General features: G+C 46.4%; 1 protein-coding gene across 2 annotated transcripts in view; it reads left to right on the plus strand.

Annotated features, from left to right (window-relative positions):
• The first annotated feature begins 817 nt into the window (after window positions 1-817).
• LOC149525474 (uncharacterized) overlaps window positions 818-21849 on the plus strand; it is a 58119-nt gene continuing 37087 nt past the window's right edge. Inside the window, exons 1-3 of one of the 2 annotated variants that reach the window (XM_089775940.1) lie at window positions 818-948; window positions 3420-3546; window positions 8368-10415. In XM_089775940.1, coding sequence (XP_089632066.1) covers window positions 3447-3546; window positions 8368-10415 — 2148 coding nt within the window. In that variant the 5' untranslated portion in view covers window positions 818-948; window positions 3420-3446. The remainder of the gene's footprint in view (window positions 949-3419; window positions 3547-8367; window positions 10416-21849) is intronic. The other variant, XM_089775941.1, reaches the window with a different exon arrangement.

Below are 21849 nucleotides of genomic sequence, written 5' to 3' on the forward strand. Positions count from 1 at the left end.
GTGGTGAAACACTGGAATAAATTGCCCAGGGAGGTTGTGGAATCCCCATCTCTGGAGATATTGAAGAGCAGGTTAGATAAATGTCTGTCAGGGATGATCTAGACAGTATTTGGTCCTGCCATGAGGGCAGGGGACTGGACTTGATGACCTCTCGAGGTCCTTCTAGTCCTAGTGTTCTATGATTCAATGAGCAGCATTGATCCCTTTACTGTGATTGGCGCTGACAGGCTGACAGACGTGCGCTGTGTAAGTCCCTGAGCCAGGAGAAGTGAATGCAGTGATGAGGGCCCTGGTGATGGCCAAGGAGAAAAGGAATGACAAAATATCCCAAACAAGGAAAATGCATCAGGAAAGATGCCAGGGCCAGAGTCAGTGCTGAGACGCCCCACAGGGATGGCCTGTTCATGGCACTCTGGGTCAGTCCATGTATTAGGATCTGAAGTTTCCCACTGTCACCATTTTATCAAACCCTGGAATCTCTCTGATCTCTGCCACCCTCACACACTGACCCTACTCTACCTGTTGCGGGGTTGGGATTGTGACCCTACCAGCTCATTGGTGCCTCTGTGATTTGGGGTTTGTATCCAGGCACATTCTTCTGGGTGGTCTCCTTCAGACAGAACCTTTGTCTCACTAGGTTTCACATCCCCACCCTCAGCAGGACAGAGCTGCTGTGTGACTAAGGGCGTTCTGAGAAACACTGCAAAAACTCTGGTCATCTGTAGAAGTGGGCAGTCCTCATGAAAGCTCATGATCCCACGTACATGTTTTGTTCGTCTATAAAGTGCTACCAGACCATTGGTTGTTTTTTAAGTTTATGCAAGGACAAGTTACACTTTCAGTTTTGCTCTTTGCCTTCTCTGAGCAGTGGGAAGCAGCTGAGAAAGCAGTGACGTTCCCTGAACTCTGCCTATTCGTGCTACTAAAGCAAGGGGATCGACCCTCCAGGTAAGGACTGATGCCAATACCTGTATCCAAATGTAACTCTAATGGCCTCTGCAAACTTCTGAATTCAGTGCTTGTTCCTTCCCTGTGGACAGCTTGGTCTCCAGGAATAACTCTGAGCCACTCAGCTCTGGGGCTGGGCTGTTTAATGCAGCCTCGAGGGCTTGACGAGCTGCTGGACTTTCAATTCTTTTGTAGGAAGCAGCGCAGTAAGTGTTGGGAGCTAAACTGCATTTTCTCCCAATTGTAGAAATGTAGAGTTAACTAAGCCCGAGAGTTTGTGTTTAGTGCTGGATGGAATACGTTATTCCAGAGGCTGCTGTGTGTCTAGTTTTCTGGAGGGAGGGGCAGCTGGATCTTTAATACAATCCATTGCATTGAATTCTCTTTTGTGCATGTTGTTTATCCTGCTGCCCCTGTGCTTTACTTTGAATTCCTTCTGCACTTAGGATTGTCTCCTGATTACACACTTGAAGCTCTTTAATCCAGCAATTTTAGGAAATGGGCTATGCCAGATTATGGAATTTTCCAGACCCTGGGTGTTTGCCATAATGAAGGGCAAACAAAGTCTATTACTAAAGCTGTTGTATTTGTAAAGCATTGTAGGGTACTGTACATGGACAATATGGCGTAAGAGAAATCCTTAATGTGCTGTATTTAAACTGTTATTGCGGGAGGTGTGTGATCTGGGAGGGAGGGAGAGTACATGAGGGGGATGGGCATGCAGGGTCTGGACATGAGAAGGTTGGGAGGTGATTTTCTCTCCACACTGTTTATCTGAAGATGAGGGTTGTGCCCACAAAAGCTCATGATACTATATAATGGTATTTTTGTTAGTCTCGAAGGGTATTTCTTCACTAGCCCTCTAGTTCGAACTATGGAGGTTAATGTAGGCATTCGAAATTGCAAATGAAGCCTGGGATTTAAATATCCTGGGCTTTATTTGCATATTCCCATCCGGTCGCCATTTTTAAATCCCTTAGTCCGAACTAACTGCCCGCGGCAAGACGCAGCAGTTAAACGTTAATTCAAACTAAGCCCTTAGTTTGAATTAACTGTTACTCTTCATGGAATGAGGTGTAACATGGAACTCCTCATGGAATCAGATGTAATAGTTAATTCGAACTAAGGGCTTAGTTCAAATTAACGCTTAACTGCCACGTCTAGCCGCGGGCAGTTAGTTCAGACTAAGGGGGTTTAAAAATGGTGACCGGACAGGCTAGTGTAGACATACCCTAAGGTGCTACAGGACTACTTGTTGTTTCTAAAGTTACAGATTAACACGGCAACCCATCTGAACTTTTATCTGCATTAATAATCTGGATGAGGGGCTGGATTGCACCCTCAGCACGTTTGTGAAAGACACTGAACTGGGTCGAGAGATAGATACTGGAGGGTAGGGAGAGAGAGCAGAGTGACAAATTGAAATCTGATGAGGTTCACTAAGAACAAATGCCGTGTCCTGCACTTTGGACAGAAGAATCCCAAGAACTGCCACAGGCAGATCAACTGGCTAAGTGACAGTTCTGAAGGAAAGGAGAAGCTGAATATGAGTCAACATATGAGATTAGGCTGATCGGCAAAGGGAAATGAAGCCGCGATTTAAATAATCGCAGCTTCATTTACATTTAAAAGGCTGCCGCGCTGATCATCTGTTTGTCGGCTCAGCGCGCTAGTCTGGATGCTCCCATGCCAACCTGAAAACCCTTTACCGGGGAGGTCGATAAAGGGCTTTCATGTCGGCAGGGGAGCGTCCAGACTAGCGCTCTGAGCCGACAAACAGCTGATCAGCTGTTTGTTAGCTCAGCGCAGCAGCCATGTAAATTTAAATGAAGCCGCGATTAATTAAATTGCGGCTTCATTTCCCTTTGCCGAACAAACAAATCTACATGGCTCCATCAACGGAGCCATGTAGTTTAGACGTACCCTCACTGAACTGAACAGGGAGTGTACAGAGCCAAGAGTGAGCACAAGTCCTGTGAGTCTGTGACAGTTGGACATTAGTAAAAACTTCCTGTCAGGGTGGTTGAACATTGGAATAAATTGCTTGGGGCAGCTGTGGAATCTCCAGCACTGGAAGTTTTTAAACACAGGTTAGAGAAATACCTGTAGCTCAGCAAACTCTATGGATTGGCTGTTATGATGCTGCACCTTCTGTTATCCTTGATGGATTCACTCTGTAACAATCTGAAGATCAAGCCGGGTTAGTCTGAGTCTGCAAAAGCAATGAGAAGTCCCGTGTATTGGCGCATAAGCTTTCGTGGGCAAAGACCCACTTCGTCAGATTTGGAAATTTCCACTACATGCATCTGACAAAGTGGGTCTTTGCTCACAAAAGCTTATGCACCAATAAATCTGTTAGTTTATAAGGTGCCACAGGAATCTGAAGATCATAGAGGATAAAATTCACACGGTGAGAACAATGATAGGAGATCACATTGTGTCTGTGTAACTGGGCTGCTGGTGTGTTTTAGGGCTGGATCAACCTCTCGGCTACCACCATGGCTAACATTGGAGATTCCACAATTGAGATGCCAGCCCTGGGCCGCCCTCTCCGGCTGGGGATGCTGTACGACTGCCGCAGCGACGCTCTCATACCAGGTACAGATGCACTGAACACCACTTGTATTTCTTGTTTACAGACCTCTGGCTTTAGCCACCCTGCAGGGGCCTTTTCAGCAGAAGAACCTGTTTAAGCCTTTGCTCCTTTGGGATGGTGTCACTGTGCCTCAGTGGGTCACAGCTGAGAATACCAGACTCAGGGCAAACAGCAGAGCTGGAGCACAGACTCACTCCACACCGGTGGGGTTTCTATAATTACATTATACCAAACCAAAACCAAAAGTCAACTTCTGTCTTGCCACACTGATTAACAAAGAGTCAGAAATGCCGGCTCCATAGGCAGTCCCAGTCCTCATCTCACCTCCCAGACACTAGATCAGAGGTAGGAAGCCTAAGGTCTGGCAGCTGGATGCAGTCCCGAGCGTCAGCGGCTGATTTAGGGCAGGGCGAGCGGGGCGGCTGCCCTGGACCCCGCGCTTCCCGAGGCCCTGTGCATGCGCCTTGGCACCACGGCATATGCGCTGTGTCAAAGGGGGGTGCCCGTGAAATTTTGCTGCCCGCGGCCCCGCGGCACTCTCATCCGCCCCTGCCAAGCGTGCCAGGTTCTGGCCTCCAAGGCTCAGGACTCGACCCCCTCAATCCTTCCATGGGACTGAAGCACACAAAATCTAATAGGCTCGACCCCCAGGCTCTCATGTGCAAGGGGAATGTGGGGACTGTCATGTCAGAGAGGAATTTTGGGTTTTGTGGGCATCTCACTTGAGAGCAGCCCTTGACTGGTTTTTCTGGGGGTCATCAGCCTTCTGTCCAAAAAACAGTTCCCCAGCCCTGCACTAGATGTTATGATAAGTGGTTGATGAAAACCAGTTTCATCAAACCAAGTGTTCTTCAGATCTGAAGAGACGAGTCACACAGATAGGTCAGCATGTAACTCAGATCTTCCTGGGGCAATTAAAAAGCTATAAAATATTAAATTTAAAGATAAGTTGGGAGAGGAGCCTTTAAATTTATTAAATAAAAATGCAGGTGAAGAAAAGAGCATTTAAAAGAGTTATTTTGAAATTCAAAGAGAAAACATGGCAGAAAAAAAGGAACTTTCAAAATAGTTTAGAGTATGTCTACACTACAGCGCTAATTCGAACTAATGTAATTCAAATTAGTTAATTCGAAATAAACTAATTTGAATTAGTGCATCTAGACCTAAAAACTAATTCGAATTAGCGTTTTGCTAATTCGAAATAGCACGTCCACATTGAGTGGACCCTGAATGGAAGGTAAGGCTGGCCGGAACCAGTGCCAGCAGGGCATCAGGGTTGGACTTAGTGTGTGGGGCTGCTGCCTCAGGCTAGCTGAGGGCTGTGCTTAAAGAGACCCGACCCCACATCTTCGACAGACAGTTCTCAGGTTTCTCTGCTTGCTGGTCCACCTCGCTGAGGGACAGCAAAGCATTTGTGTGTCGGAGTGCTCTGCCTGCCCTCACTCGGGGCACCAGGGCACTCTGCAACATGGAACCAGACCTGCCCCCGGGGACTCTGCTGCATCTTGTGGACACATTGCTGGTAGCCTGGCTGCACTGTCTGCAGGCTGCCATCCGGGAGGACCATCGAGGGGCTGTCAGGATCCAGGGGGCCCTGCGGGAGAGCTTCCACCCTGAGGAGCACTAACAGTCCCCCCGGTCTGCCCCACTGGGGGCTTGTGCCCCAGTCCTCCCTCTCCTTCTTCCACTTCCCTAGCCCCCCCTTCCTGATGTCAAATAAAAGACATTTTCAAAAACAGAAACTCTCTTTATTTAATACAACTGGGGAGGGGGAATGAAACTCTAGGGAAAGGAGGAAAGAGAGGGTGGGAAAGGGGAGTGGGAAACCTGGGAGGAGGAAGCTGCAAGGGGGAGGAAGGGGAGGAAGGGAAGAGAAGGGAAAGCTCAGCACAGTGCTCCTGGGTGTGGCCTCTGGTGGCCAGGCTGGCAGCCATGCGGCTGTAGACTGCTGCGTTCCTGTGCCTAGTGCGGTGATCATGGGCATTGGCGGCCTCCCCACAAACCTCAATGAGGTCCATGATGTCCGCACTAGACCAGGCGGGCGCCCGCCACTTGCAGCCCCGGGCAGGCTCCCGGGAGCCGCCAGCCTGGTCCCGGGAAGAGGCGGAGGGCTGGGTGGCAGCGGGTGGCTGGCTCATCCCATGCTAGGTGCAGGGTCTGCTGGCTGGGTGCTGGCAGGCTTGCAACTGGCACGGGCACCGTGGGCAGACCGTGCCCCTTTAAGGGCTCTGGGGCCAGGAGGGGGGCAGAAGAGTTTCCCTGGTGTTGGCCAGAGTGGCCACCAGGGCAAGCTGGGGAGGGCTAGCCTCCCACTAGTTCGAATTAAGTGGCTACACAGAACTACTTAATTCGAACTAGGCGTTAGTCCTCGTAGAATGAGGTTTACCTAGTTCAAATTAAGCGCTATGCTAGTTCAAATTAAATTCGAACTAGCGGTTTGTATGTGTAGCCCCTATGAAAGTTAATTTGAGCTAATGGCTGTTAGTTTGAATTAACTTTGTAGCGTAGACATACCCTTAGGAAGTGGAGATTGTTTAGTAAGCACATGATAAAAAGCTTTAGAGAAAAGGCTTATTCTATAAAGGTGCGTAAAGAGAGAAATGTTTAGAAAAGCTTTAAATGGTAAATATACTGCGAGGTAAAGAAGAGTTATTCTGAAATATTAAAAGACAGAGCGGGGAAGAAAAATGCATGTAAAAAGGGCAAAGACATCCCCTTGCAAATGATTGAGCTAGGTAGTGGGTGCCTCAGGGTTAAAAAGCGGTAAGTACAGAAAAGCAGCAGGGGAAGCAGGGCGGGCGGCAATGGCTGCAGAACTTCTGAATGCAGAAGGACACTTTCTTGGAACTTTGTGAATGGCTTCCCCTGCCCTGAGGCATCAGGATACCAGCATGAGACCTGCTCTTACCATGGCAAAACAAAAGCCACGAGGAGTCCTGTGGCACCTGTCTACACTACAGCACTAATTCGAACTAACTTAGGACTTTTGCCTGAATGGGAGCAGCATAGTATTTCTGCACAAAGCACTGATTTCTTACAGTAGGAAGTCAGTGCTTTTGCGGAAATTCAGGCGGCCAGTGTAGTCAGCTGGCAAGTTTTTCCGGAAAAGCGGCTGACACATTTCAAGAAAGATGTGGAGAAATTGGAGAGGGTCCAGAGAAGAGCAACAAGAATGATGAAAGGTCTAGAGAACATGACCTATGAAGAAAGGCTGAAAGAATTGGGCTTGTTTAGTTTAGAAAGGAGAAGACCAAGAGGGGACATGATAGCAGTTTTCAGGTATCTAAAAGGGTGTCATAAGGAGGAGGGAGAAAACTTGTTCATCTTGGCCTCTGGGGATAGAACAAGAAGCAATGGGCTTGAACTGCAGCAAGGGAGGTTTAGGTTGGACATTAGGAAAAGGTTCCTAACTGTCAGGGTGGTCAAACACTGGAATAAATTGCCCAGGGAGGTTGTGGAATCTCCATCTCTGGAGATATTTAAGAGTAGGTTAGATAAATGTCTATCAGGGATGGTCTAGAAAGTATTTGGTCCTGCCATGAGGGCAGGAGACTGGACTCGATGACCTCTTGGGTTCCTTCCAGTCCTAGTATTCTATGATTCTATGTTAGGCATTCCTACAGACTTCTCGGTGAAGACCGAAACAAAGAAGTCATTGAGCATCTCCGCCATTTCCAAGTTTCCTGTTACTGCTTCTCCCTCCTCACTGAGCAGTGGGCCTACCCTGTCTTTGGTCTTCCTCTTGCTTCTAATGTATTTATAAAAAGTCTTCTTGTTTGTCTTTATTCCCGTAGCTAGTTTGAGCTCATTCTGTGCCTTTCCCTTCTAATCTTGCCCCTGCATTCCTGTGCTCTTTGCCTATATTCATCCTTTGTAATTTGTCCAACTTCCTATTTTTTATATGACTCCTTTTTTTATTTTTAGGTCATGCAAGATCTCGTAGTTAAGCCAAGGTGGTCTTTTGCCGTATTTTCCAACACAGCGGAATAGCTTGCTTTTGGGCCCTTAACAATGTCCCTTTGAAAAACTGCCAACTCTCCTCAGTTGTTTTTCCCCTCATTCTCAATTCCCATGGAACCTTACCTATGAGATCTCTGAGCTTTCCAAAATCCACCTTCTAATAGAAGAACTAGAGGATACCAAATGAAATTAATGGGTAGCTGGTTTAAAACTGATAAAAGAAAGTTCTTCTTCACACAGAACATAGTCAATCTTTGGAACTCCTTGCCAGAGGAGGCTGTGAAGGCTAGGACTATAACAGAGTTTAAAGAGAAGCTAGATAATTTCATGGCGGTTAGGTCCATAAAAGGCTATTAGCCAGGGGATAAAATGGTGTCCTTGGCCTCTCTTTGTCAGAGGCTGGAGAGGGATGGCAGGAGACAAATCGCTTGATCATTGTCTTCGGTCCACCCTCTCTGGGGCATCTGGTGCTGGCCGCTGTCGGCAGACAGGATACTGGGCTAGATGGACCTTTGGTCTGACCCAGTACGGCCGTTCTTATGTTCTTATGATGCAGTGTGTTTTTCAATGGTGTCTGTGCCAGCTTAATGCTGTTTTAAAAGCCAGTGCTACAAAGCTGATTGGTTGCTGTTGGATTCACTTGAATCAAAGCAATTTGCCAGGTGTCCTGTATTTGGCAGAAGGAAATATGGTCACCCTAAACAGAGAATCAGATAACAGGCAACAGTGATTTGAGCCTCCAGGGATGGTATTTTCTGCTCATTACATGTCTTAAAAATGCAGTCATATTATTAAAATAAATTGAAAATATTTCTCATTCTCTCCAGTGGTCACTGACAATGTCCTTGGGGGGTATTTTCCAGGTGTCACATTATGGGGCATCGAGGCTCTTAAGAATGACGTGGTGACAAAGCCAAATCCCAAGACTGAATTCCAGATCATTGCATCTGACACCATGGAAGATAAGGCCTCTGCCCTCAATCTGTCTGGGTCCCTGAAGGCCAGTGTCCTGGGCGGGTTGGTGGAAATAGGTGGATCTGCCGCATTTATAAGTGATACCAAGAAATCAAAGAACCAAGCTCGTGTTGCTCTCTACTACGCAGTAACAACCAGCTACGAGGAGCTGAGTATGAGCCATTTAGGACCAGAGAATGTCTCTTATCCTGCTGTGTTTGACCAAGGCACGGCCACCCATGTGGTCACGGCCGTGCTGTATGGGGCACAGGCTTTCTTCGTCTTTGATCGAGAAATTTCTTCATCAGAGAGTGTGAGAGAGGTAGAGGTAGAAATGAAGCTGATGGTAGAAAAGATCCCAAAGGTTTCTGGAGTAGCAGAGGGGTCTGGAGAAATGAAGAACAAAGAAATAGAAAAAAATGAAAATTTCAGTTGCAAATTTTACGGTGATTTTGCTCTGGAGAACAATCCGGTTTCTTATCAAGATGCCCTGGGAGTTTATTCGACTCTCCCTAAGCTGCTTGGTGACTCTGGGGAAAAGGCTGTATCAGTACGTGTCTGGCTGTACCCCCTGAGCAAGCTGGATTCCAGAGCCACTCAGCTGGTGCGTGAGATCAGCTCGGTGCTGGTTGATGATGCACAAAGTGCCCTGGAGCATCTGACTGAGTGCGACATCCAGTGCAATGACATGGTGAAAGACAGAGCGGCTACAGCCTTCCCCGAGATCGGGAGGAAAATCCAGCAGTTCAGAAAGCTGTGCACACAGCACAGACAGAGCTTCCAGAAAGAGCTCGCGAGAACCTTGCCCTTAATCCGTGGGGGTGGAGCAGAGGAAGGGGCTCTGGTGGAGATTTTAACCAGCAAGGAGCAATCTCCATTTGGTGCCCAGCAACTCAATGAATTTCTGGATAAGACACAGGAAGAGCTGGATTTTGTCAGTTCCTACCTTGCCGAGCTGGAGGGGGTGGAAATTGTATCCTCCAGGAGTGAGCTACAGCGCGTAGTTCTCAGCCCCAGGCACAACTTCGTGGTGTCTCTCACGCTCACTTCATTGCACGACGAGGAACCCTACTTCTCAGAACTGAATCTGTGGCTGCGGAGACAATTTGTGACGAAAACTCTCGATCCAGCCCTAGCTGGTCCTGCTGGTGAAATGCCAAACTCCGCAAAGTGGTTTGAGGATGACAAGATAAGGAGAAAAGCCCAAAGAGCCGTAAAGTCCTTCTCTGACTTTGCCCAGGTCAACAAATCTAACGGGAAGACCCGATTCATTGTGGCCTCTGTTCCAGACAAGGCCAATCCAGGTGCTTCCATTTACCTGTATGAAAACAGAGAGCTGCTCAGCACTGACTTCCAGCCTCCATCAAAGCCTCTTCCTCTCCTGATTGGTGGAGTCCGACATGACCGTGTGCAGCTCACACTGAAACTGGCAGCCTATTGCAGGACTGAGATATGCTGCTACCGGGCAGAGTACAGACTTGTCGGGCAGGAGAACTGGGTGGCTGTGAATGTCAGTAACACACAAGAGACACTCACAGTCACAGGGCTCCGTCCAAACACCCAGTACCAGTTCCGATACGTGGCAGTGAGCAAACCAGGGCTCAGCGAGAGCAGCGACGTGAGCGACACAGTGAAGACCCTTCCAACCAGCCCCCCTGGGAAACCTGTAGCAGAGACTGTACAATCATCTGCCGTCACCCTGAGCTGGGAGAGTCCATGTGTCATTGGAGATGGAGTCAGTGTAAGCGAGTACAAGGTGCAATACAGAGAGGAGGCTGGAGACAAGAGTGATGAGGGAAAATCTAAATGGCTGGAACAAAGGACGGGACAGAGAACCAAGTCCTGTACCATACAAGGCCTGACTGCTCAGACGCTCTACAGATTCCGGGTGTCGGCTGTGTGTGCAGATGGGGCTGTGAGTGACCCAAGTGAGGAGACATCTATTTCAACTCCAAAGGTAAGAGAAAATGCATTAAATGTGCATACGTATAACTTTAAGCGCACATTTCCAGTATCACCTGCCTGCTCACTGCCTCTCATCCTGGCATCTGGTCCTCGTGTCTTTTCCAGCCAATCAGTGTTGGGGGCTATTCTTCTTCTCCAGGCTGCCCTCTCCTCCCACTCTTCCATCGCCTGCACTGACGCAGTCATTGTCTCCCCTCTCTGTCCTCTTCACCATGTGCCAAGTGTGATGTAGCAGGGACTGCATTCAGTTGTGTAGCCACAATGTCATTCTGTTTTACATTTACCGCTTGCTTCATTGTGCCATGAATCTTACTGTCCTGTGCGGCTCTCCATTGACTCTCTGTGTGTGTGTGTGTGTGCACGCGTGCGTGCGCAGTGCCCAACGGGGGATGGGTTTCTGGGGGAGGACTCCTAACGGGAAGCCCGCAGGCAATGGCCCTGGCTGGCCTGACACCTGAGCTAGTTGGAGAATTCAATCAGGTGACGCCTTGCCTGGAACTCTGAACAAAGGGGGGGCAACCTGGGTGCTGTGCCAGTTGCTGGGGGTGTAGGTTAGTTTTCAGCTGGTTTAAGGAGAAGGGAGCCTCACTGGCCTGGTGGGCTGGGGTAGGGGCCTAGGTCTGGGGCTCTGGGCCCCCTGCCCCCAAGATGGGTTGTATTATCTGCTCCTAGTCCCTCTAACAACAAGTCAGTGCTATGCTGTGTCCCTGGGAACCAATAACACTTCTCTTCTACCTGCTGCCTGAGAGTCACGTCTGGCTGTGGATGGGGTGCGGGGCCTGGTGACTCCCCCACATTCGGTGACAACAAGGCACCTGCTTTCTCTTACCACATTGTCACTTCCCCCTCTGGTGTTGGTGGGCCTGGGGTAAACAGCCCCCACTCAGGGCAGGGTTTGCCTTTCCCTGGCTGTGCTCATTTAGGGAAGACCTAAAAGTTGGCCTAAGGGGGTGGCACTTCACCAGACATAAAGGAAACAGTCTCATGAACAAAAGCCCACAGGAGAACCCTTTGTTGTCTTCTCACTGGTGCAGGGCGTCATCCTGTCAGTTGCCCTGGGGTGTCAGCTCTTCCTGCAGCAGAGACTCCGGTGTGGCTGTTCTCCTGTGGGAAGAGCACAGCCTCTCATTGCCCCTGTCTCTCCCTCCCCCTCCATCTGTGCCCAAAGGATGGGGGTTAAAGGCTTCAGCAGGCCATAATAGACATCAGGTGTCCCTCACTGACCTGAGTGGTCCCATTTCAGCTAATACTGAAGAGGCCTTTCACATCCTGGGTGTGTCTAGATTCCATGGCTCCGTCAACAGAGCCGTGTCGTCTACACGTATCCCCTGTGGCTAACAGATCTGCCCTCTTGCAGCTCTCCAGCCTGACTGTGTCACAGGCATTCTTCATTCCGTTTCCCCCCTCACACAACTGGCCTTCCCTGCCAACCTCCCTCTCTCCCTCCTCTTGCACGTCTGGTGGAGACCCTATCGTCATCCTGGCATCCTCCATGACAAGGTCACTCTCTACTCCCTCAGAGCCATATGCAGCTCTGTCATTGTTTAGGCAAGCAAAAGAACTTGACTCTCCTGAGAACCAGGCTTCCGCAGAGGGCTTGTTTAGACACAGCCAAACACAAGCCCATAAATCAATAGACTTAGCAGAATTCAATTGTTATGTTTCTTTAATTCCTATGGATAATGATTTTTAATTGTCAAGCATTGTTTTGCAACTTTCATTTGTGTAAATGTTTATAGTTGTGCAAAATTATATGGGATCCAACATCATGTGTCAAAATATGCAAAGTATATTTATTCAAATCAACACTAATATAATGTCCAGAGCATTTTTCCTGTTTTGCCTATCTGTAAATTGCTATTATCAATGTAAGTATTTTTCTTGGTTTATCTCTATAGGGTAAAATTGATGGATGCCAAGCTTTATCTTATAATTTCAAGATGAGATAGCTAGGAACAAAGGGCTAAACCACAGCTTCTTAGATTCCAAGAACAGAAGGGACCACTGTGATCACCTGGTCTGACCTTCTGTATAACACAAGCTAGAGACCTGTTCCACAGTATAGAGCATATCTTTTGGAAAACATCCTGTTTTAATTTAAAAATGGTTCGAGATGGAGAATCCACCACAGTCCTTCATAAATTGTCCCACTGATTAATTACTCTCACTGCTAAAAACGTACAGTATAAATTTGTCTGTCTTCAGCTTCCAGACATTGGATCATGTTCGACCTTTTTCTGATGGATTGAAGAACTTATTATTATCCTCGACAGCAGAGGAGCTCCTTTGCAGTCACCCTCCTCAGATGTAAAACATCAAAAAAGTTAAACTTCTTTAGTTTTTATTCTTTTCCAAGTTTTTGAATTCTTCTCCCTATTTTTTCTTTAATTTTTTTTTTAAAAAATTAAAGTTGGTTTTCCTGCACTCTCTCCAGTTGAAGATGTCTGGCTCATCAGGATTCAAGAGATGTGACTCATGCAGAGATACTGTGCCTGTCTCTAACAGGCATTCTTCTTGTATACAATGCCTGAGAGAAGGAGAGGAAGGCATTCCTCTTGTATATAATGCCATGGCTCCCAGAGGTGCCCTCATTGCTCTAATCTCACCACATAAACAAGACAGGACTGAGCCAACCACCTTAGAATCATAGAACCATAGAACCGGAAGAGACCTTAGATGGTCATCAAGTCCAGCCCGCTTCCCTAGGCAGGACCAATCTCAACTAAATCCCAGCTTTAAGACTCTCCCCTATGAAAAGTCCCTCCAGACAGCTCGAGACGACTCCCCTGTTTCAACGAGGACTCAAGAGAGGGAAAATCTCCCAATCTCAGTCAAGAACCATCCCTCCTCCTCATCAGACAGGGCAAAGACAAAGGCCAGGACTTCTCCAGACAGACCCCTGGCCTTGGCACTGAGCTCCTCTGGAGCGAGGTCTGCCAATAAGCCCAGCACTTCCAGCACCGTGCTGACGAAGCACAGTGCACCTCATAAATGTGTGCTTCAGAATCTAGGCACCAGTCCTCAGCACTGGCATCAATATCAGCACCGACACCTGATGCGGCGCCTAAAACTACAACGAAATCAGCACAGAAGACGGCATCAAAGCTGACCTGTGCCGATTGCCACCTCCTGGGGCACCGACGCCAATGCTGCCTCTGGCTCTGATGGAACCATCATTGGCACCAACCAAGATGGCACCACATAAGCATGCACCAAGACACACCCCGGTACCCAGTCAGCATATTCAGGCTGATGTCTGATGAGCACTGCATTCACCGGCATCGTCTGTCCATTCAATATTTTCCCCCGGATCTCCAGCACCATCAATATCAATGAGTGAGGCAGACACAGCATCACAAAGTTTTTTTGTCCCAACTCTCCTCACTAGCACAGAGACACCCTCCCTGGGAGTCACGATCATCTAGATCAGCTGTGGCCAACCCTCGGCTTGCAAGCCCCATGCAGCTCTTCAACCCCCAAAAGTGCAGCTCACAAAGCCACTCCTGCTACCCCCCAACTACATCCTTATTCACTTTTTCCACACCAGTCATGATTTTATAGACCTCTCTCATGTCCCCCTTAGTCTTCTCTTTTCCAAGCTGAAATATCACAGCCCTATTAGTCTCTCCTCATATGGCACCCATTTCAAACCCCTAATCATTTTTGTTGCTCTTTTCTGAAACTTTTCTAATGCCAATAGATCTTTTGTGAGATGAGGCAACCACATCTGTACACAGTATTTAAGATGGGGGTGAACCATGAATTTATATAGAAACATATTTTCTGTCTTATTCTCTGTCCCTTTTTAAATGATTCCTAATATTCTATTTGCTTTTCTGACTGCTGCGGCACACTGAGGATACGTCTACACTACACTTCTTTTTTGGAAAAAGGTATGCAAATTGCATTCCACAATTTGTGTACCTTTTTCTGGTTATTTTTTCAGAAGTGGCTTTTTCAAAATTTGGCCCATCTATGTTGGGCCAAATTTCAGAAAAACCTCTTTCAGAAGAGCCCTTCTTCCTCGTGAAACGAGGTTTACAGAGCTTCCGAAAGAGCCCATCTGCTTTTCCGCAAAAAATTCCATATTGTAGACGTAACCTGAGTGGCTGTGTTCAGAGAACTATCCACAATGACTCTAAGATCTCTCTCTCTCTTGAGGCATTGTAGCCAAATTAGTCCCCATCATATAGTATGTATAGTTGGGATTATTTGTTTCCAGTGTGCATTACTTTACATTTATCAACATTAAATTTCATTTGCCATTTTGTTGCCCAATCACTTAGGTTGGTGAAATCTTTTTGAAGCTCTTCACAGTCTGCTTTGGTCTTAACTCTCTCGAGCAGTTTGGAATCATCTGAAAATTTTTCCACCTCACTGTTTACCCCTTTCTCTAGATCATTTATAAATAAGTAAGAGGAGGGCTTTAAACTAGGTTAGACGGGGACAGGTGAGCAAAGCCCACAGGTAAGTGCTGAATGTGCAGGACTGGGAGATGGGGGAAATGGGGGGGACTACGGCCTATAATGGCAAGGAGAAAGGAGGGTCAGGGCACAACAGGGAGGCAAGATCAAATCAGTATCTTAGATGCCTATATACAAATGCGAGAAGTATGGGTAATAAGCAGGAAGAACTGGAATTGCTAACCAATAAATACAACTATGATATCATTGGTATTACAAAAACCTGGTGGGATGGGACGCATGATTGGAATGTTGGTATGGAAGGGTACGGCTTGCTCAGGAAGGACAGACAGGGAAAAAAGGGAGGAGGGGTTGCCTTGTATATTAAAAATGTACACACTTGGACTGAAGTGGAGATGAACGTAGGAGATAGCTGTGTAGAGAGTCTCTGGGTTAAGCTAAAAGGGGTAAAAAACTAGGGTGATGTCATGCTAGGAGTCTACTACAGGCCACCTAGCCAGGTGGAAGAGGTGGATGAGGCCTTTTTTAAACAATTAACAAAACTATCCAAAGCCCAAGATTTGGTGGTGATGGGGGACTTCAACTATCCAGACATATGTTGGGAAACTAACACAGCGGGGCACAGGCTATCCAATAAGTTTCTGGACTGCATTGGAGACAACTTTCTGTTTCAGAAGTTTGAAAAAGCTACCAGAGGAGAAGCTGTTCTGGATTTGGTTTTAACAAATAGGGAGGAACTAGTTGAGAACTTGAAAGTGGAAGACAGTATAGGAGATAGTGATCGTGAAATAATAGAGTTCATGATCTTAAGGAAAGGTAGAAGGGAGACCAGCACAATTGAGGTAATGGATTTCAGGAAGGCAGATTTTGATAAGCTCAGAGAACTTGTAGGTAAGGTCCCATGGGAAGCAAGACTGAAGGGAAAAACAACTGAGGAGAGTTGGAAGTATTTCAAAGGGACGTTGTTAAGGGCCCAAAAGCAAACAATTCCGCTGTGTAGGAAAGACAGAAAATATGGCAAAAGACCAGCTTGGCTTAACAAGGAGATCTTGCATGATCTCAAAATAAAAAAGGAGTCCTATAAAAAGTGGAAACTAGGATAAATAACAAAGGATGAATATAGGCAAGCAACACGGGAATGCAGGGGCAAGATTAGAAAGGCAAAGGCACAAAATGAGATCAAACTAGCTACAGGCATAAAGGGAAACAAGAAGACCTTTTATAAATACATTAAAAGCAAGAGGAAGACCAAGGACAGGGTAGGCCCACTGCTTAGTGAGGAGGGAGAAGCAGTAACAGGAAACTTGGAAATGGCGGAGATGCTCAATGACTTCTTTGTTTCGGTCTTCACCGAGAAGTCTGGAGGTGTGCCTAACGTAGTGAATACAAGCCGAGAGAGGGTAAGTTTAGAAGATAGGATACACAAAGAACAAGTTAAAAATCACTTAGGAAAGTTAGATGTCAGCAAGTCACCAGGTCCTGATGAAATGCATCCCAGGATACTCAAGGAGCTGATAGAGGAGGTATCTGAGCCTTTAGCTATGATTTTTGAAAAATCATGGCAGACAGGGGAGATTCCAGAAGACTGGAAAAGGGCAAATATTACGGCCATCTATAAAAAGGGGAATAAGAACAACCCAGGAAACTACAGACCGGTCAGTTTAACGTCTGTCCCAGGGAAGATAATGGAGCAGGTAATTAAGGAAATCATATGCAAACACTTGGAAGGTAATAAAGTGATAGGGAATAGCCAGCATGGGTTTGTGAAGAACAAGTCATGCCAAACTAATCTGATAGCTTTCTTTGATAGGATAACGAGCCTTGTGGATAAGGGAGAAGCGGTGGATGTCATATACCTAGACTTTAGTAAGGCATTTGATACAGTCTCGCATGATATTCTTATTGATAAACTAGGCAAATATAACTTAGATAGGGCCACGATAAGGTGGGTGCATAATTGGCTGGATAACCATAGTCAGAGAGTTGTGGTTAACGGTTCTAAATCCTGCTGGAAAGGGATAACAAGTGGAGTTCCGCAAGGGTCTGTTTTGGGACCCGTACTGTTCAATATCTTCATCAATGATGTAGATATTGGGATAGAGAGTACGCTTATTAAGTTTGTAGATGATACCAAACTGGGTGGGGTTGCAACTTCTTTGGAGGATAGGGACATAATTCAAAATGTCCTTAGCAAGTTAGAGAAATGGTCAGAGGTAAACAGGATGAGGTTTAATAAAGAGAAATGCAAAGTGCTCTACTTAGGAAGGAACAATCAGTTCCATACATACAAGATGGGAAGTGACTGTCTAGAAAGGAGCATGGCGGAAAGGGATCTAGGGGTCATAGTGGACCACAAGTTGAATATGAGTCAACAGTGTGATGCTGTTGCAAAAAAAGCAAATATGATTCTAGGTTGTATCAACAGGTGTGTTGTAAGCAAAACTCGTGAAGTCATTCTGTCGCTCTACTCTGCACTAGTTAGGCCTCAGCTGGAGTACTGTGTCCAGTTCTGGGTGCCACATTTCAAGAAAGATGTGGAGAAATTGGAAAGGGTACAGAGAAGAGCGACAAGAATGATTAAAGGTCTAGGGAACATGACCTATGAAGCCAGGCTTCATGAACTGGGCTTGTTTAGTTTGGAAAAAAGAAGATTAAGGGGGGACATAATAGCGGTTTTCAAATATCTAAAAGGGTGTCACAAGGAGGAAGGAGAAAATTTGTTCCTCTTGGTTTCTGAGGACAGGACAAGGAGTAATGGGCTTAAAGTGCAGCAAGGGAGGTTTAGATTGGACATTAGGAAAAAATTCCTAACTGTCAGGGTGGTCAAATATTGGAATAAATTGCCAAGGGAGGTGGTGGAATCTCCCTCTCTGGAGATATTTAAGAACAGGTTAGATAGACATCTGTCAGGGATGGTGTAGATGGAGCTTGGTCCTGCCTTGAGGGCAGGGGGCTGGACTCGATGACCTCTTGAGGTCCCTTCCAGTCCTATTATTCTATGATTCTATGATTCTAAGTTGAATAGGATTGGTCCCAGGACTGACCCTTGAGGGTCCCCCTAGCTCTCCATGCTGAAAACTTACCATGTATTCTTACCCTTTGTTTCTTGTCTTTTAACCAGCTCTCAATTCATGAAAGGACCTTCCCTCTTATCCCATTATGACACTGGGGATGTATACCCTGCCAAATAAATGCCAGAGGAATACCTCCATCTCAAGGCCAAGAGAGTCATATAAGCAGTCTAACTGGCCATACAACTTCAGACAAAGGCACAGACAACAAAAGCACAGACTACATAATCAGCAACAATCTTATGTAAATCAACCATCCATGCCAAAGCAGCAGTTTTGAAGATTTAGTCGAGGGCTCAAGAAACATCCCCACTAAACCACCATCTACAGCATCCAACCTTCAATTTACCCATTGGCTATGGTCCTTTTTCTAACAATGACCTGAGATAAAATCCAACCAGTGGGTCTTAGATATCATCAGTCTGGGCTACTCCTTACTTTTCACATATATTTCCCCTACCCACCTCCTTCCCTGTCCTTCTTCAGGGACCCCCTCACAAAAACCTCCTACAATCAGAGGTTCAACAGGTGCTACAAATCAAGGCCATAGAACCAGTCCCTTTGGGCTAACAAGGAGGAGGGTTTTATTCAAAATACTTCCTCACACAGAAGACGACATGGGGTGAAGACCATATTAGAGCTCAGAAAACTCAACAAATACATAATATATTGAAGGTTCAAGATGATCTCATATTGGCATTAGACAACAGAGACTGATTCTCAGCCCTCAGCCTCCAAGATGCCTATTTTCATATAATGATCCACCCAGCACACAGACATTTCCTACATCTTACATAAGGAACTGACCACCAACAATATCAAGTCTTTCCATTTGGCTTATCAATAGCACCAAGAGTCTTCTCAAAAACCCTAGCTGTCGTAGTAGCATACCTCCAAGGTGTAGGGGTGATAATCATTCTGTATTTGGACAATCACCTTATCAAAGGCACATCATATCGAGATACCCAGGACATGGTCAACAAGACTATCACTCTACTACTCAGCCTTGGATTCCATATCAACCGTCTAAAACCAAATTGCTGCCCAAACGGGCTCTCAAGGTTGTAGGAGCTCGACTAGACTCCATCACATTTTCTCAGCTTATATGATGAGGTAACTGGCTCTATAGACATGGAAAAGTTGGTGAATGTGATATACCTTGACTATAGCAAAGCTTTTGATACGGTCTCCCACAATATTCTTGCCAGAAAGTTAAGGGAATATGGATTGGATAAATGGACCATAAGATGGATAGAAAGCTGGCTAGACTGTCGAGCCCAATGGGTAGTGATCAATGGCTCACTGTCAGGTTGGTGGTTGGTTTCTAGTGGAGAGCCCCAAGGATCAGTTCGAGGTCCAGTTTTGTTGAACATTTTTATTAATGACCTGGGTGAGCGGATGGAATACACCATCAGCGAGTTTGTGGATGACACTAAGCTAGGGGGAGAGGTGGATACCCTAAGGGCAGGGATAGGGTTCAGAGTGACCTAGATAGATTAGAGGATTGGGCCAAAAGAAATCTGATGAAATTCAATAAGGACAAGTGTAGAATCCTGAACTTTGGACGGAAGAATCCCAAGCATTGTTACAGGCTAGGAACTGAATGGCTAAGTAGCAGTTCTGCAGCAAAGGACCTGGGGATTACAGTGGATGAGAAACTGGACATGAGTCAACAGGGCGCCCTGGTAGCCAAGAAGGCTAATGGCATATTAGATTGCATTAGGAGGAGCATTGCCAGCAGATCCAGAGATGTCATTATTTCCCTTTATTCGACTCTGGTGAGGCCACATCTGGAGTATTGTGTCCAGTTCTGGGCCCCCCACTACAAAAAGGATGTGGACGCATTGGAGAGGGTCCAGCGGAGGGCAACCAAACTGATTAGGGGGCTGTAGCATATGACTTATGAGGAGAGGCTGAGGGATTTGGGGTTGTTTAGTCTTCAGAAGAGAAGAGTGAGGGGGGATTTGATATCAGCCTTCAACTTCCTGAAGGGAGGTTCCAAAGAGGATGGAGAGAGACTGTTCTCAGTAGTGACAGATGGCAGAACAAGGAGCAATGGTCTCAAGTTGTGGTGGGAGAGGTCCAGGTTGGATATTAGGAAAAACCATTTCCCTAGGAGGGTAGTGAAGCACTGGGCTGGGTTCCCTAGGGAGCATTGCCAGCAGATCTAGGGAAGCGATTATTTTCCTTTATTTGGCTCTGGTGAGGCCACATCTGGAGCAATTACAAGAAGGATGTGGACACATTGGAGAGGGTCTAGCAGAAGGCAACCAAACTGATTAGGGGGCTGGAGCATATGACCTACGAGGAGAGGCTGAGGGATTTGGGTCTGTTTAGTTTGCAGCAGCAAAGAGTGAGGTGGGATTTGATAGCAGCCTTCAACTTCCTGAAGGGAGGTTCCCAAGAGGATGGAGAAAGGCTGTTCTCAGTAGAAATGGATGGCAGAACAAGGAGCAATGGTCTGAAGTTACAGAGGAAGAGATGTAGGTTGAATATTAGGAAAAATTATTTCACTAGTATGGTGGTGAAGTACTGGAATGCGTTACCTAGGGAGGGGGTGGAATCTTCATCCCTAGAGGTTTTTAAGTCTCAGCTTGACAGAGCCCTGGCTGGGATGATTTAGTTGGGACTGTTCCTGTGTTGGGTAGGGGGCTGGACTTGATGACCTCCTGATGTCTCTTCCAGCTGTATGGTTCCATGATTCTAGGTGGAGAATCCTAATTAAAGACAAAATTAAAGGAAACTTCAGGGCCCTTTTGGTATCCTTGGCCATGTGGAGGGAAGCCCATTGCTCTCTGTGGAAAAGTGCAGCCATAAAATGGAATTTGTCACATGAGCATGTCCTCTACCCAGACATGACTCAGCCCTTTTCAGGCAGCAGCTATTCTTCCCCCGCTGGCCTCAACATTCTCAGAAAAGCTCCTCAGATGAGGACTGGCACCTCCCATGGCCCATTGTCAGTCGAGTACTTCTATTCACAGGACACAACAGGCTGGACAAGCTTCCTGTTTGGTGTCTCCCAGAAGCAAACATCTGAACCACAAGTAAATTCAAGAGTCATAACTTCAAATACAAAAAGGACACATGCACATGGATAATATAAAGAGATTCAGTGAAGCTCCAGCTTTCAATAGAACCTCACTTGGCCCACTTTGTACATGATTTGGGGCAAACATAGAACAGTGGTTGCAACAATGATTTGTGTGATCGTATTGGAATCCAACAGCGTCACTGAGTGATACAAACTACAACTACTTTTCCAGAGGACTGGAAAAGGGCAAATCTAGTGCCCATCTATAAAAAGGGAAATAAGAACAACCCAGAAAACTACAGACCAGTTAGTTTAACTTCTGTGCCAGGGAAGATAATGGAGCAAGTAATTAAGGAAATCATCTGCAAACACTTGGAAAGTGGCAAGGTGATAGGGAACAGCCAGCATGGATTTGTAAAGAACAAATCATGTCAAACCAATCTGATAGCTTTCTTTGATAGGATAACAAGTCTTGTGGATAGGGGAGAAGCGGTGGATGTGGTATACCTAGACTTTAGTAAGGCGTTTGATACGGTCTCGCATGATATTCTTATCAATAAACTAGGCAAATACAACTTAGATGGGGCTACTATAAGGTGGGTGCATAACTGGCTGGATAACCGTACTCAGCGAGTAGTTATTAATGGTTCACAATCCTGCTGGAAAGGTATAACAAGTGGGGTTCCACAGGGGTCTGTTTTGGGACCGGCTCTGTTCACTATCTTCATCAACAATTTAGATATTGGTAAAGAAAGTACGCTTATTAAGTTTGCAGATGATACCAAGCTGGGAGGGATTGCAACTAATCTGGAGGATAGGGTCATCATTCAAAATGACCTGGACAAATTGGAAAAATGGTCTGAGATAAATAGGATGAAGTTTAATAAAGACAAATGCAAA

This window comes from Pelodiscus sinensis, chromosome 2, assembly GCF_052426305.1.
Source record: "Pelodiscus sinensis isolate ZL-2025 chromosome 2, ASM5242630v1, whole genome shotgun sequence".
Classification (NCBI taxonomy): Eukaryota; Metazoa; Chordata; order Testudines; family Trionychidae; genus Pelodiscus; species Pelodiscus sinensis.